We start from the raw sequence: 18,179 nt of genomic DNA, 5'->3' as shown, positions 1-18,179 counted from the left end.
ATGTCAAACTTTGGATAGGGCTAAGGTGGCAAAACACTTTCCATGTAGGGTCACCCATTAGGGAGACCTAATGCTTCCCTCAACAATTTCGCTTTTCATGAATAATTTTTACCTGTACAGAGAAAAGTGGAGAAAGAAATAACCACACAAATACAACAGAACAAACTTGACATGGTTTCTACAGTATACAGGGGGTTGATTATTTTGGAAGCAGATGTTATCACAGCAAAAAACGCTATCTAGGTAATAAAAGGGGGCAGGGATAAAAAAGGCAAAACACTATACAATTTTGGACCCACCAATTTTTGCTGAGGCTTTCTGAAAATCTGCTTGTCAGGCACAATATAGTTGTTTTCATAAAATGCATGAAGCAACAAGAACTCGTTGCGCTCGGATCGTCCACCCATCAGCGTCCTAGACTATTAAACAGAATTTCTTTTTTAAATTTGAGCTCAAAACCACAACAAACAAAAGCAACTTTGAGTTGGTAAATTTAATCACAGTAACTTCTTCAAAATCATTCCTCATAACCAGGGCTGCTTAAAAAAAAAGGTACTAAATTATTCCTAGCATTCTCTCTAAGCATTCTAGTTAAAAGGAGACAAAGAGAGCTTAAAATATTGACAACTTGGGCTATTTCTTTACTCCCAAATGGCCACTCCACAAATCAGACACATCCAGATGTTAGAGATGATCCTTATATCCACCCAAATTTCAGCACACTGCACCTGGCTTTCCTCCCCTTCTCCCAACCAGTTCTTCATTTTACAAAAGAAGCCCAGCTTTCAGAATACAAGTTACTCATTTTATAAGCATGCATTTAGACTCATTATCATATAACAACTACCCCAAGCAAACACTGAATCCAACAGGAAATGCTTCTTCCCCCTTTCTAAGTTAAATTTACCATAATGTTCCCAGCGATGTTAGTGATCTGCAATGCTAATGGAAGAACATTTAGCTCACACATGATCTGCAAAATGAACCTGGCATCTTTCCAGGTGTGTTCCAACAGGTACAACAGATGAGAAGATTCACTGTACAGAAAAGTAAGAATGAAACAGACTCAAGTAATTAAAAGAAACATTGACTATAATCAGAACTTCATAAAACATTACAAAAAATTGGGAGTATAAGTAACTTCAGAACAAAGGCATCTCAGCTTTGGAAACAATTTAAAATAAAGTCGGTATGTAACTAGGAATTCATTCATACCATTGATCCCAATGTACTTTTCCAAACCACAAAAAAAAATCCCACAAAGATAAAGTGAACTTATGTGTTAACTACAACTTAAAAACTACCTAAATCCTTTCATTCATTCCATCAAGTATGTATTGCATGTCTACTATGTGCTAGGCATTGTTCTAGATGCTGGCTGTGACCAAGACAAAAATTCCTGTCCTCACGGGGCTTATGTGCTAATGGGGGAGACAGAGTTTAAGCAAAAAATTAAATACAAGGTATATTACAAAATGCTAAGTGTCAAGCAGAAAAAAATAAGAAGCAATGGGAATATTAAGTGTTAGGAACAGAGACTGAAATTTTAGTTAGGGAATCAGGGAGAGTTCACTGAGAATAAAGACCTGGAAGAGGTGAGGGGGCAATCCTTGTGGATGGATATGTGAGGGAAGAGCATTCCAGACAGACAAAACAGCACACTCAAAGGCCCTGAGCTGAGTGCAAATTTGGCAGTTCCACGACCAGGAAAGGAGACCAATGGCTGGAACAGAAAGAATGATGGAGAGAGCAGCAGAAGATAAGGACAGAGTTAACGGCAGAGAGACACACTGATAGGACCTTCTAAGTTAAAATAAGGACTTTGGTTTTTACTCTGAATGAAACAGAAAGTCAGTGGAAGATTTTGAGCAGAGTACCATATCTGAATTAACTTTAGCAGAGTAAGTCTAGTTCCTGGGTTGAGAACAGACAGCAAGGGGTCAAGGCAAAAGCAAGGAGACCAGTGAGGAGGCTGCTATAAGACCCAGTAATCCAGGGGAAAGGGGATGGTGGCTTGGACAGGGTGGATCCAATGGAGGGGAAAAGAAGTGGTCAGATCTAGACATAGCTTGAAGATAGAGCTGACAGGATTGCCTGGTGGATTGAATGTGGGACGTCAGGGAGAGGAATCATGGATGCATCAGAGGTGTGGGGTCAAGAATGACTTTGGAGGTTTCCAGCAGTACTGGAAGAATAAGAGCTGCCATTACTTAAGGAAAGACTACAAGGGGATCCTAGGGGAGAAGATCAGGAGCTCAGCTTCTGAACAAGTTAAGCTGGAGGCTCACAGTATACATCAAATAGAACAAGCAGGTGGATACACGAGCCTGGAATTCAGGGGAGAGGGTTAAGCTGAAGATACACAGGTGGAAGGCATCAGCATCCACATGGTATTGAAATTCCTGAGACTTGATGAGATCACCTAGAGGGCGCGCAGTCAGAAAGAGAATGAGAAGTGGGCCAGAGAAGAAGAAGAAACCTTAATTAAGACATAATCAAGGACAAAGCTTCAGTTATACAAAATGAGTAAGTTCTACAGATCAAATGTGCAGCAATGTGACTAGAAGAAATAATACTGTATTGTATACTAAAAGAGTAAATCTAAAGTGTTCTCATCGCAAAAAAAGAAAAAAAATAGTAACTATATGAGGTGATAGATATGTTAATTAGTTTGTGATGATTATTTCACAACGTACATCAAAACATCAAGTTGTACCATCTTAAATATATACAATTCTTATTTTGTATACAAATACAATTCTGTATTCTAATTTTACCTCAATAAAGTTGGGGGGAAAAAAGAAATAATTAAGCAGTATCTGTAAATAACTTAATGATTTCTCAGTTTTTATATTTCCAAAATATTTACACTAATTCCTGAATTAATGAATTAAGGGTAGAAATATAAATATCACATCAATTTCCAAACTGCTCTTAGAAAACATCAAGATGGTGTTAAGATAAGTGAGGGAGATGGAGATAAACTGATCAAATTAGAATAATTCAAGAGGCAAAATAGTTCAAATTAGTAAAGTAATGGAGATGGTGATGCTGACTTGAACACAGACAATTTTTCCGTCCAAAGCACCACACGCCACACACTCCTATCCCTCCAGCCTAAAGATGATACTGGCATCTTGCTGTTGCTAATTTCAAGACAAATTCTGGAGCACCCAGGATCATACCTGTACATATTTTGTACATTTTCCATTGGGATTACAATCCTTTCAGTTTTCAGAATCTGTTGAACAAGTTCAGACAAATGGTAGCTTTTACAGCGAATCAATTCCTTTGCTGAAATTTCCACATCACAGATCATTCGGCCACAGGTAGCATTTCTTTCACCAAATCCACTCCTGCCCTACAAGTGGAGAACAAAAAGCAAATCCCATGAAAGAGCAGACACTGAGAACATTTCATTCTAACTTGCTTTGAGGCTAACCCAAAAATTACAGTGATGAAACTCTCCTTCTTCCATCCATTCATTCAGCCATCAATCAAATATTTTTGAACAACCCTATTCTAGGTACTCGAAATACAGCAGTGAACAAAACAGAAAAGATTCCTGACCTCATTTGAAATACACAATAAAAAACAGACATCATAAACAAAATATTATATCATTTTAGGAGGTTATAAGTATATGGAAAAGAGAAATAGTAGAACAGGGTGAGGGAAACAAGGAATTTGGGTGGCTGCATCTTAAATAGGGTGGTCACAGTAGACCTCACTGAGAAGATGCCATATAAAGAAAACCTTGAAGGGACTAAGGAGTCAATAAAGCAAGGGTTCAGATAAAGTGTTATTAACGACTCTGTCACCTTAAAGATATGAACAGGAAAAGAAGAAAGAGCAGTGGCCCCAACTCCAACCCGTAGCAACAGAATTCTCTGGAGAGCACTATAAAATGTACAGATTCCTAAGCCCTCTGATGAGGCAACATGCCCACTTTATTCACAAGATTTAGGTAAAATAAGATTTTAAGCACTGAGCAGTATCAGGTTTAGGAAATGAAGGTGCTCCATACGAAAACCACCAAAACCTCTTTAAGTGAAGCAAGCAGGTAGAATGAAAAATACACAGGCTTTAAAAAAGTCAGACAGGCCCGGGTTCAAAATCTCAGTTCTTGTCTTTGCTAACTCTACAACCTTGAACAAGTTCTGTTACCCCTGTGAGAATGTAAAATAAAACTGGAGTTGCTGTGAAAGATAACTACACAGAAGGTTAGCCCATTGCCTTCTTCCATATCCAATGTCAGCTCCCTCCCATCCTTCCTTCCCATCTCCTTCCCGAATGATAATACTCAGTGATTTCTGTACCCTGCAACTCTGCTCCAAGGGCTGCTGCTTTGGTGATGCCAAAGTGGAGATAACATACCTGTGCTGTCTCTAGAGTCTAACAGCTGATTTTAAAAATTACCAGTGGCTTTTACCAATAAAATGCTGGCCTCAAAGGAAAAGATGTTTAGTGCCAAAGTTAAAATGTCCTATCACAAGACAACAAATTCTTAGTCAAAGAAGCACAGTGTGTTCCGTTGTAGCTACTCCATATAAAGAAGCCAAATAAAGAAATAAGATTTTGAAAATTATTATTACCCCAAGCTTTGGCATGTTGGATCGCTTCAGTCGACCTATCTTGGACCAGTGAGGAACTTTGCACACATTAATTCTCTGCAGTAGCACTTCCAGTTCAAACCCATAAATATTATGACCCTAGTCAGAAAAAGAAGGCAGCCAATAACATTATAACCAACGCAAATTAGATGATTTATCTTCATATGCATAGAATTTCTTTGCCCTTTCTTTTTCTGGTCTCTAATTGAAGGCATCACGAGCTTACCTCCGATTGGGGTCCTTTCTTCTTCAGGAATTTATTCATCAGCAGCATTCATTAGCCTTGACATTAACAAGGCTGCTAAGCAGATTGCTGGAATAAACTTTATTTCATCCTAATTGATGCAAGGTTCATACGATGTCTTTTAATTTGCAGCTCATGCCTCACGGTCTTATAGGCAAATGCAAATTTTAACGTCCCATACTTTTTTTTTACATGATCAGTAAAAGCCGTATTCAAAAGCAAAATTCCATTTTACTTAAAAACTGAATACATGCCCATGCTGTTTGATAATTTACATAGACATAGAAAACTCAGGAATTGCATCTAGTTTCTTCTTAAAGAACTGAGTTCAAACACTACTGGTTTAGACTCAATCAATGTGCAACAAAATAAATATATAATACCACTCAATAGTTCAAAGAAGAAACTTGTAAAAACAAGGAAACAAAACTATACCAAGTACAAAATTTCTCAAAACTGCAAGCAAATTTTCCATATCTATAATAATTTCCATCATGTGAATAATATGATTCACTGCCTGTTTACTAAAAAACTGAAGTTTAAAATAAATCAGATCAATAAACAGATTTACTTGTTATTAATTTTAATTAAAAATATATACCACTATACATTTATGGCAGTTTTGTCTATTAAATTAAGAGACCCAAAAGACATGAGGAAGTCTCACTTCCAAATTATCATGCCTGAGATTAGGGACTCAAATCTATGTCAGGATTCTCTCTTAACATCAGTTTGGACTTCTCACACACAGACCTACCTCTAACCACCCTGAGGCAGGATAGGTACTCTAGGAACTATGACATCTCTTTGGGGCCCAAGAGAGTGACTGCTAGTGGAGGTTAATGAGGGCCTAGTGCTGAGCCAGAGCACCACAGTAGAGCACTGTGGACAGAATCTACCCGGCACTTTCAAGATGGGTCCTGAAATATCTAAGGGAAGTGGGTGCAGAGACACTGGTAACAACCCACAGGCCCTCAGTGTTTTAGCTATAAACATCACCAAGAAAGGTGTCCAAGAGCAAAAATGAACATGGAGGAATATATGGCAAACATTTTTACAAGGCTTCAATGTAACCAAATTATGAATATCACATTTAAAATATAGGCATTTATATCCCACCTTCCTCCAAAAAAACAAAAGCACAATATAATCTGATTGATCCATTAATCCAGAAAAAAAGACAAAAGGAAGAACTCCTATCAAGGAGCCTACAAACTAAGGAAGGCCAGAGGAAACAAAAGCAAAATGTTGCTTTATGACTCTTAAGAACTGGGGCAAAGACAAACTCAATAAATTATTAGCTCTCACTGTCTAGTGGGAACATACTTAATTGTCAACAGAAAACAAGATTCCTAGCCCTGAGCTCTCAAAGAAATATGTCATAGAGATCCACTGAGCTCATAAAATTAAAACACTCACAGGTTAGGGATTGGCACTAAACCAAGGGAATTAACTCCTGTGACCACTACACAGCTGGGCGACTAAGCCAAAATTTTGCAGATACCACCAGTTGATATGAGTTTACTTACTTATGCGCTGGTCTCTAAGTGTAAACAAATGGAATGTCCTAAACTTCAACAATAACTCATGAGTTGCTTTTCTATTAGAGAAAAAAAAACTACCTTGCAGTGGACTGGGATTTTTTTTGCCCTTTTTGTTAACAGAAAGTATAGCAATGCCCACCAAGTCCATAGGGTCATTTCACTCTGAAGAGAGTCTTGGCTGCTTACAAAGTACCAATCAAGTCACACTGGAAAGAACTAAGGAATGAAGAGCTTCCCCATGACATGATCAAACATCTACTCACCACAATGACATCAGGATCAATTTTGTGAACTTTTGCAAGGAAAAAACCTAGCAGTGTTCTTTCTGTTGCAGCAACCTCAACCTTCACATTCTGTTAGATAAAAACATACCAGTCACTTACTCTTTATTCTCTTTGGCTCTCTGGCTCCTTTTTCAAAGAGGTTAAGACTTCTTAGGGTTAAAAGAAACCATCCTTTCAAAACTAAATGCAGCAATGAAATTCCTGATTCCAGGTTTCACAGTAATAATTGTACAAAGTCTTTGAGGAGCTCATTCTAGTAATAAGCATGTGAATGAAGCAAAATTTTAAGCACTGAGCACTATCAAGTGCAGAAACGTCCCTTCATAGGGACACGCTTGTAAATCTGGACACATTTTCTAGCAAATGAATCAGAGTACCTATCAAAAACATTACTTACTTTCCTATATAATCCCTGGTAGACTTCATTATTTATGTATCTACCACATAAAGAAATCACAAGGATTTCTAATAAGATATAAACTAATCTCAAATCGTGGTGGAAGAACCTATAAATAAGAAACTAGACTAATAACAAACATATATTAAAGAATTACAAGTGTCTTAAGTATAAATAAAACCTATCTTCACACAAAAGGTTTCCACTTGGATTACTGAATATAAATCAGGTATTCAAAAGATCCACTCTTATTAAGAATCTCTTAAAATGGCAGTTGATGACTATATATTTTCTACAACTAGCTCATTTACAAAATATCACTTTGACTCTAATGGAATTTTCCTAGGTCGTTTTACCTGGATAGGTAATTCAGTGTACTTCACGAATAATAGCCTGGTCCAACAGTACCCCAAGCCTAGTGGGACTTCTTGAGCCAATTTAAAATAACTGAAACTTGACAAGGTTGCTAACTTTTGTCAAATGAGGACATTAAAAAAAAAAAAACCCTAGAAATTTACCAATACAAGCATTTCATAAAAGAAACAACATACTCCCCCAAAAAGAAATTCTTTATGTTGAATATATTTACCTTTGTGAAAAACTCACTACATTACACTACTTTTTCCCTCCATTTTATTAAGGATCCATGAAAACTTCTTCACGGAGTATACTGGGAGTTTAGAAATCACTAATCAATTCCGGCCATCCCACATCAACCTTCCCAATGCATGTCCCCTTTAACATCCACAGTATTCCCAACTTCACCTGGCTGCCTTCAAGCTAGAGGATGGAGCTGAAGGGGTTCTACTCAACATTTTCCCAAAACTATAATCATGAGATCATGCATTCTGGAAAAGCTTTCAATTAAGCTCTCTGAAGGAGGGTTTGAGCCTATTCATCTACTAATATGGTGTAGAATCCCATTATTTTCAGATGGTAAAACATTTGGACATGGTTAAATAATGTTTCTAGTTTTATATTCCTAATACATTTTAATGGGTTAATGCCATTGCTCAATCTAGCAAGAATAAAGACCTAATAAATCAACATAAAAATAGTCTATTTCTACTAATCCACATCATCCTCCCTTTCTCTTTCTAAACAAATAGGTGCTTCATATTTAAAATGAATAAATAATGAATTCTTTACCTTTTCCTTAATGTCTTCTAAGAAAGAATGTGGAAAAATACAGTCCTTTGGTTTAGACACAACTGTAAGAAGGAAAAAAATTAAGATTCCAACACCTATCTTAGTCCAATTTCGAGTATGTATTCACTGCATGTTTCCGAATGGAAACTGTCCTAAATACAAATAAATTCTCCCAATCTCTAAAGAGTTAAAAGGATCAAGTATTTCCATTGGTCATGTTGTTGGGCCTCAAAATTAGCCAAAACAAACAATCTTAAAATCCATATGGAACCACAAAAGACCCCAAGTAGCCAAAGCAACCTTGAGAGGGAAGAACAAAGCAGGAGGCATCACACTCCCTGATTTCAAACTATATTACAAAGCTACAGTAATCAAAACAATATGGTACTAGCATAAAAATGGACATACAGATCAGAATAGAAAGCCCAGAAATAAACTCATGCATATACGAGCAACTAATTTATGACAAAAGAGCCAAGAATATACAATGGAGAAAGGACAGTCTCTTCAATAAATGGTGCTGGGAAAACTGGACAGCCACATGCAAAAGAATGAAACTGGACCACTATCTTACAACATACACAAAAATTAATTCAAAATGGATTAAAGACTTGAACATACGACCTGAAACCATAGAACTCCTAGAAGAAAACATAGGCAATAAGCTACTTGACCTCAGTCTTGGCGATGAATTTTTTGGATTTGACACCAAAAGCAAAAATAAACAAGTGGGACTACATCAAATTAAAAAGCTTCTGCACAGCAAAGGAAACCACCAACAAAGTTGAAAGGCAACCTCCCCAACAGGAGAAAGTATCTGCAAATCATATATCTGATTTGGGGTTAATATCCAAAACATATAAAGAACTCATATAACTCGATAGGAAAAAAACAAACAATCCAATTAAAAAATGGGCAGAAGATCTGAATAGGCATTTTTCCAAAGACACACATATTGCCAACACATATATGAAAAGATGCTTAACATCACTAATTATCAGGGAAATGCAAATCAAAACCATAATGAGGGGCCAGCCTGGTGGTGCACGTTTCGCTTCGGTGCCCCGGGTTCACCGGTTGGGATGCCGGGTGCGGACATGGCACCACCTGGCAAGCCATGCTGTGGTAGGCGTCCCACATATAAAGTAGAGGAAGATGGGCACGGATGTTAGCTCAGGGCCAGTCTTCCTCAGCAAAAAGAGGAGGATTGGCAGCAGATGTTAGCTCCGGGTTAATCTTCCTCAAAAAAAAAAAACAACAAAAACACCATAATGAGATATTACCTCACACCTGTTAGAATGGCTATTATCAAAAAGACAAGTAATAACAAGTGTTGGTGAGGATGTGGATAAAAAGAAACCCTTGTGCACTGTTGGTAGGAATGTAAACTGGTGCAGCCACTATGGAAAACAGTATGCAAGTTCCTCAAAAAATTAAAAACAGAACTACCATATGATCCAGCAATTCCACTTCCGTGTATTTACCTGAAGAAAATGAAAACACTAACTCAAAAAGATGTCTACACCCCCATGTTCACTGCAGCATTATTTATAACACCCAAGACATGGAAGCAACCTAAGTGACCACCGATGGATGTATGGATAAAGAAAATGTGGTATATTATTATACAATGGAATATTAGTCATAAAAAAGGAAATCTTGCCATTTGCAACACCATGAATAGACCATGAGGGCATTACGTCAAGTGAAATAAGTCAGAGAAAGACAAGTATCATATGACCTCACTTATATATGGAATCTAAAAAAAACAAAAACAAAAAAAATGAGTTCATAGATATAGAGAACAGACTGTGGTTGCCAGAGGCTAGAGGTGGGAGGGGATAAAGGGAATGGGTGAAGGGGATCAAAAGGTATAAACTTCCAGTTATAAAATAAACAAGTCATGGGGATGCAATGTATAGTATGGTGACTATAGTTAATTCTATATTGCATATTTGAAAGTTAAGAAAGTAAATCTTAAAAATTCTCACAAGAAAAGAATTTTTTAAACTGGCGACAGACGTTAACTAGACTTAAGGTGGTGATCATTTCACAATATATACAAATATTGAATTATTACGTTGCAGGCCTGAAATTAATATAATCTTATATGTCAATTATATCTGAATAAAAGTTTAAAAGATTTAAGTAAAAAAAAAAAAAAAACGAGAATAGCCAAGCACAGAACCCTAAGTCCCTATAATTGTCAAAACAGCTTTGATGAAATGTTTGCTATCCATCTAAGTCAGAATGGAAGATGCTTAAAAGTCTTCCCAAAGGAAATCCCCCCACTACCAAAGCCTCAACTGGCACACAACGGAGGAATTCAGTCTAACCTTCTCAAAGTTAGAAAAGGAACGATGACCAAAGCTTCACCTACTATACTACAAGTTCCTTGCCATCCACAACAGCTGTTCACACAGTGACATACACAAAGGAGGTAAATAAATGCATGTTGAAATGAGCTAGTGATTGCACTCTTCCACATATTTTCCAGGCTATTCTCACCATCATCTTCTTCCGTGTATTCCATCCACTTAAAGGGTAAAACTTCACAATAATAATACATCATACTCCCTTCTCTGCTTGTTTCCTTAGCTTCACTTTCCTAATACCCAAGAAACCAGACAGGAGATGCTGTCCCAGTTAATAATCTCTGGTTCTGGGATCTGGAAAAGATCCCAAGAAGCATAACAGATCAATAGTGTTATGCCCTCTTTTAACAAAAAAAAACAAAACGGTTACTTAACTGGCCAAGCACTCAACACGGACTATATCAGAATCCTCTTTAGAGACTGACTCATGGTATACAGAATTCTGTGGGAGAGTTTCACCCACTGAATTTTACGCATAGCACAACCCAACTCCAATCTGCTATTACTGTAACTCCTCCCAAATAAGTAAACCATTCATTTATGCCTTGGCATCTTGCCTCATCACAGAGGTAACTTTGGACAGGCTTCTACGATGGTCTTTAGAATGACATCATGAAAAGAAAATAGTCATAGCAAAATTTTGACCCAGGAAACAACTACTCCACCCTAATAGAGCAACCACTGGAACACAAAAAAGATACCAAACTGCCTCACGACTTCTGCTCCTAGAACAAAATAAACCAGCTGAATAGGAGCAACCAATCCAATAAAACTTAGCGTCCACAGCTGACAAAAAAAAACCTTTTTCAACAATATGCACTAACTACTCTTGAAAACACGCACACACAAAAACAAGTTACTGACCTAACAGCTGGAGAAAAAAATAAGAAAAATTAAAATCAAGCCATTAGTAAATGAGCCAAAAAATACATACCACAGAAGTGAGACTGAAAGGGAGGCTGTGGGGGTGCTTTATCTAACGCAAAGCTGTGATGGACCAAAGCTGCCATAGCAATAATCTGCAAAGAAAGGAGAGGAAAAAAATCACTTATCAGACACCTACTGTGTATTCTTCAATCTCACCAAAACCACCAAGAATATTAAAAGATACAGATTTTAGTCCATATAAATATTTTAACTTTTTATTATTAAAGTATTCAAAGAAAAAACAGAATAAAATCAACTCTCATATACCCATCATTCAGCTTCAATTATCAACTCATCAATAGCCTGTCCACTTCCTGCTTCTCCCCAGATTATTTTGAAGCAAAACCCAGAACCATCACCCTATCCAGAAACATTTCAGCAAATATCTCTATAAGAGTTTCTCAACCTCGGCACTATGGACATTTGAGGCCAAAGAATTCTTTGTTGTGGGGGCCGTCTTGTGCATTGTGGGATGTTCAGCAGTGTCCCTGGCTGCCAACACTATCACCCCCGAATCCTCGTCCCCAAGGTGTGACAAGAAAAATGGTCTCCAGACATGGCCAAATGCCCCCCAATCTCACCCTGTTGAGAACCACTATTTTAAAAGATAAGTTTTTAAAATGTAATACAATCATCTCAGCTAATACAATCAATAGTTAATTCCTTAAAATCATTACATATCCAGGCAGGATTCAGATTTACATGTTTACCCAACAATCTCAATTTTATTTACCAAATAAACTTCATACTTTGCAATTGGTTGATATGTCAAAGTATAGGTACAACCCCTCCCCATCTATTATTTCCCTGCAATTTAGTTGTTGAAGAAACAGTCATTTATCCTATAGAGGGCCCCATGGTATGGATTCCATAGCTTGCATCCCAATATCATTTAACACGTTCCTGTTTCTGTACTGCCTGTCAATTCACATTTAGATCTAAAGGCTTGATCAGGGGCCGGGTCCATAGCCGAGTGGTTGAGGTCACGCACTCTGCTTCGGCGGCCCAGGGTTTCACCAGTTCGAATCCTGGGCACGGACATGGCACCACTCATCAAGCCATGCTGAGGCGGCATCCCACATGCCACAACTAGAAGGACCCACAACTAAAAATACACAACTACGTACTGGGGGACTTTGGGAGAAAAAGGAAAAAATAAAATTAAAAAAATACATAAAATTAAATAAAGTTTAAAAAATAAAGGCTTGATCAAAATCAGGTTCAATTTTGGGGCAAGAATACTTTAGAGGTGCTACTGATTACTTCTACCAGAAGGCACAGACACACCATGTCTGGTTATCTGTATTGTAGTGATGTTAGCAGCCATCGGTGATCACTGCCTAGATCCATTATTTCATGAGGAGTTGCAAAGTGGTAATATTCAGTTTTTCCTTCAGCATTTATTGGCTGGAAACCTATGAAGAGAAACTTCCCCTCATCAATTATTTGGTTACCTGAGGTACAATACGTGTCCAAAAAAGTCAAGATAAATGCTTGACCCAATCCCCTTATTTACCAGTTTTCAAAACAATGTTTTGGTTCCCTAGCCTCCTTCACAGGTGACCAAAGCAGTGTTGTTAGTGTTTGCAGTATCATTATGAACTCATGGGTTTCAACCTGGAGTAGTTATTCTTATCCACACTCAAACTGTCCCATCTTTGGCCAGAAGGAAACTCTTCAGTTGACTCCTGAGTCCTTCCAACATATCTTCAGCAGACTTTAATACTGTCCTCACTTTCTGGTATAACAAGATGTTCCAGGCTTATCTCGGACATTTCCTGCCCTGAATCAGCCGTTTCTACAGGGAGCCCTATTTCCCTTATTGGGAAATGGTATTTAGAAACCTCACTCAGTGCCAGGGGATGGATACTTTTAAAAAAAATTTTAACTAAGTAAGCCTCTCCCAAACACTTAACTAGTATCAACTACGGCCATCTACTGCATTAACTATTATTAAAAGATCAAATCACATACTAAAAAAAAAAAAATCACAGTAAAGATACTGCCAAAAGGCTTCTGTTAAAAACAATCCCCACCAATGTCAAAAGGACTTAGAATCAAACATAAAGAAGCTCCCACTGATCAAAGAGAAAAATTTAAGCATCAAAATAACAATAATAATGAATGCAATAGATTGAAATATACTGTATATAAAATCCAGGAGTTTCATAATGATATTCTATAAAAGAGAAAGTAAAAATAAGTAACAAAAACAAAAAATCATTGGTCAATGCTGCATGTAATGTAGATTCCCAACTTCCTACTCAGAAAACTGGCAATTAAGGAGAAAGAAGTATACATTTATCTTGTCTTTTCTGTACAAACTACAGCAGGATAACCTAATGGTTCTGGTTAATGAGCAAAAGTTAATTTAATAGAAAAATTTAACTAATAAACATTCTAATATTTAAGATATTTAACTAATAAACATGGAAAGGATGACAGAATTAGAAAACCACCATTTTACAACTCCTAATGAAATAACTAATTTAGGCAAAAATCACTAACAAATGAAGCCATTAGATCAAGCTGGGAACAATTTTGCCCCCCAACCCCAGGGCACATTTGGCACCCCAGGAGGCATTTTTGGTTGTCACAACTATGGAAGAGGGATGCTACTGGCATCTAGCAGGTCGAGGCCAGGGATACTGCTAAACGTCCCACAACACACAGGACATGCCCCATAACAATGAATTATTCAGCCTAAAATATCACTAGTGTCAAGGTTTAAAAATCCTCCCATTAGATGAAAACATGAACCCACTAATCAATCACAGCACCACTAACAGTGATTCAAACAGACCTTATGTGCCTGCTGATATAATACAATACGAAGTACACTGCACCACCTATAAAGTATTTTGGTCAAAAAAGTCAAATCTGATCTAATCAATTCTTTAGCACTAACTAGAGGAGTTGACACACCAGATAGTAAATATTTTAGGCTTTCAGGTTACATGGTCTCTGCCATAACTCTGCTGCTGTAGTACTCAAGCAGCTGCACATACTATGGAAATGAAGACAGGCTGTTTTCCAATGAAACTTTATTTACAAAAACAAGTCATGGGCTGGACTTGCCCACAGGCCATAGTTTGCCAACCCCCGATATAGAGGAAGAAGTCCAACGACACAACAAAGCAAACAAATACAGGAAATGGGAATTCTACGGGACAACCCACAGTGATTCCTCAATAAGTCAATGTCACTGAAACAAGTGGAGGGGGTGGGAGAGAGCTCCTCCCATTTAAAAGAGAGTCAAGAGACATAAAAATTAAACACCATCTATGAATCTTGTATGACTCCTGATTCAAATAAACTGATTGTTAAAAGACATTTTTGAGAAACAGAGTCATGTGAATATGGACTAGGTATTTTAGATGATATCAAGGAATCACTTTTAATGTTATCAGTGTGATAATAGTACTGTGTAAGAAAGTGTGAACGTTTTGAGAGATGCATACCAAAGTATACAGGGGTAAAATGACACAAAGTCTGAGATTAGCTTTAAAATACTTCAAGAGAAAAAAAGGAGGGGATAAACGACTGTGACAAAATCTTGCTAACTGCTGAATATGAGTGATCGGTATATGGGAGTTCATTATATTATTCTATGTCCATTTAAAGTTCTCCAAAATAAGAAATTTAAAAAACAAGAAATAAAAATAAATCCAGTAATTTAAGTCTTTAAAGAAAAACTGCAACACCAGACAAATTCAATTCATTCTCCAAAATGGAGTGTGGTAGTGAGTTAGTACTCTTTCCCGCCAAAAAGAGTAACTTTCCTTTGCAGAAAAGCTATACAAGTTCAGGTAAGTATTGCATCTAAGGCACAGATACAAAACCTGTCCATTTCTTCACCTCATTTTGATGTGTCTTTGCACTCTGCATTGTCTTCATGCTGAAAGACATGACCACAAGTGGAGGAGGACTGACATCCTTAATTACGTTCACCAGGTCTGGTTTCGAGACCATTGCCTCAACTTTACACCAACTGATGGGCTGATTTAAGAGCTCTGAAATAGAACAGATATAACAGATCACTAGCTATTTACTGAAAAAGAAAAACTACTATAATTAAGAAATCTGTGGGGGCTGGCCCCATGGCCGAGTGGTTAAGTTCACACGCTCCGCTGCAGGCGGCCCAGTGTTTCGTCGGTTCAAATCCTGGGCGCGGACATGGCACTGCTCATCAAACCACGCTGAGGCAGTGTCCCACATGCCACAACTAGAAGGACCCACAACGAAGAATATACAACTATGTACTGGGGGGCTTTGGGGAGAAAAAGGAAAAAATAAAATCTTAAAAAAAAAAAAGAAATCTGTGATTAACTGAGATGGTCTCCAATCCCACCTAATAAGAATACAGTATTATAACATCTAAGTAAAAATAAGCCACATTATTGGACTGTACGCAAATTCTCATGTGTTAGATCTCTATGGCATATTTACTACTTGTTAGAAGTTTGTACCCTTAAGCCATAGAGATCTAACACACAGTATGATGAATATAGTCAATAATATTGCACTATAATGATGTAATGTGATAAATACTGCTTCAATGGCAATCATAACACAATGTATTGAAGTAACACACTGCACACCTTAAATTTACAAATGGTAACATGTAAAATTTATCAAATTAAAAAAATTGAAATAAAAAATCCTCATGTGTGTGTATACATATGTTCATGTTCCTAGGAAAAAGGTCCACAGCTTTCATCTGATTTTCCAGAAACTCCAGGACCCAAAATAGGTTTTTAAAAAACAAAACACTGCCTTAGAGGAATCACAAAACATTTTAAAGAGATTCATGAAGATAAAACAGAGTATCAGAGATGCAAATACTGAAAAAACATCAGGTAAGAGACCGAACAAGCACTATCCACACAGGGCAGTGATGCTTCCTCTCCTTCAGAGGTCAGCAGTTCATCATGCAGAACAGCTGGGCCACATCAGCCAGGTCGCAAGTCCACACCGACAACAGCACAAGGAGGGATGCGCCCAAACAGCTGCCGGGGCTAACGAGGGCCTCCCGCCCACTAAACTGCCAAGCATAACAGCGATCAAGTGATTCCAAACATATTCCCTATACTCATTCAAGGAAAAGCCTGAAGAAACAAACAATAATAAAGGAAGTAGACATACAAATAAATAGACCAATTCCTTAACTCCTAAAAACCATATCTATCAGCAATTTACTTAGCATTCTGAAAGTAAATTTTTCCTTACGTGGATTTTTTACTTCGAGCCAACAAGGTCCTTTGATCTTTCTGTTCATCAAGAACAGTTCCAAGCTGGATGTGTTGGTCCCAAATACATGAGAAAAAGTTTCTCCTTTCAAATCCTGAGGAAGCTGTGGCAATTCAGCCTGAAAAAGGCAAAGAAGAAAAAAGAATCTTTTTTGTTTAAAACTATTACTTCACATTTTCCGAAGTCTATATTTGAAATAAACAAAAGCCTCTCCATGAGCCACCAGAAGAAACCCCTTTCATATATATAAAATGTAATTTGCCACAAATGAAATCCAAAACAATTCACAGTAGGAAACAAAAACAATTCACAATGACAAAATAATGCATCTTGATGACATCCATCAGAAGAAAAATAGGCCAAGAAGCTCCCCCAAAAGAGGATTTCTGTCCAGAGCTGTACACGCCTTACTGATAAATAGCCAGTAACTAAGTACCACTCCATTAGAAGAACGAAAGCAAAAGAGTAGGACTCATGCAAAATGCTTCCATGGTACTTTTCATCACCACTGTCAGAAACACTTAAAAGTTTCCCTTTTCCAACATCATGAGATCAAAACACTAGAACAGAGGTAAAGAGGTTAAGTTCCAGTTAATTAACATTCCACAGCAATGACCCTGCTTGTCACAGGAGCAAAAGCAGCACTGCAGTGACATTATCGACGCTCCTCTCTCACCTTCCCACTGCTCAGAAGGGACACTTCAACAGACTAATGATGTTCAACTCCGTCATGTGGCATTCACTCCACTTGACAAACAGTTGTGCAGTCTCAACTTATGTATTTAAAGATGCACACTTGAAAGCAGAGAAAGGCAGTATAACCTGTAGACTATGTATTTAAATTAATTTTATCCATTTTAACTATCCATTACTGTAAGTCCACCTCAATGAACTGTGGGCTTAAGGAGCCCTGCCAATACTCCTAATTGAAAGCCAGTTGAAAATTGCAAAACAGGAAAATGTCACTCTCAACCAAAACCCAGCAATTTTGTTTGACTTACCGAGTATCTAACTTCCAAGTACTCAGATTTTTCTGGAACATCAGGTATCTCAAAAGCATAGTTCTTTTCCACTATCTGGGTAAGTAGACATTTAAAAATCATTAAGACAAAAGCTCTTCACAAATTAAATTGACAAGTATTGCATACACAATGCATGTCCCTGCTTTTAATCATTAGGAATCTAGCATCCTCACGGAACACAAAGGTAAATAAAGCCAAAAAGCCACTCATTCCCCCTTTTCAACTGAGAGTGAAACACCCAGTGACAAAATGCTAAAGACTTCTCTTAGACACTAGAGAACTCAGAAATATTTGCATTCAAGAGGAGTAATAAAAGATTAAAAAGTTTTACAATGTTAATGCATTACATCATTTGCTACTCTTTGATATTAAGC

General features: G+C 37.4%; 1 protein-coding gene across 18 annotated transcripts in view; it reads right to left on the bottom strand.

The window, feature by feature from the left end:
- Window positions 1-18,179, bottom strand: part of POLA1 (DNA polymerase alpha 1, catalytic subunit) — a 286,388-nt gene that overhangs the window by 240,139 nt on the left and 28,070 nt on the right. For all 18 annotated transcript variants that reach the window (XM_070606249.1, XM_070606248.1, XM_070606253.1 and 15 more), the window contains exons 13-22: window positions 17,785-17,859; window positions 16,763-16,901; window positions 15,392-15,546; window positions 11,541-11,625; window positions 8,232-8,293; window positions 6,665-6,754; window positions 4,596-4,712; window positions 3,186-3,361; window positions 908-1,037; window positions 300-419 (exon numbers count right to left, since the gene is read on the bottom strand). In XM_070606249.1, the coding sequence (XP_070462350.1) occupies window positions 300-419; window positions 908-1,037; window positions 3,186-3,361; window positions 4,596-4,712; window positions 6,665-6,754; window positions 8,232-8,293; window positions 11,541-11,625; window positions 15,392-15,546; window positions 16,763-16,901; window positions 17,785-17,859 (1,149 nt within the window). The remainder of the gene's footprint in view (window positions 1-299; window positions 420-907; window positions 1,038-3,185; window positions 3,362-4,595; window positions 4,713-6,664; window positions 6,755-8,231; window positions 8,294-11,540; window positions 11,626-15,391; window positions 15,547-16,762; window positions 16,902-17,784; window positions 17,860-18,179) is intronic.

Source organism: Equus przewalskii, chromosome X (assembly GCF_037783145.1).
Source record: "Equus przewalskii isolate Varuska chromosome X, EquPr2, whole genome shotgun sequence".
Classification (NCBI taxonomy): Eukaryota; Metazoa; Chordata; class Mammalia; order Perissodactyla; family Equidae; genus Equus; species Equus przewalskii.
The sequence above is the reverse complement of the archived record's forward strand: the minus strand, read 5'-3'. Positions and strand labels throughout refer to the sequence as shown.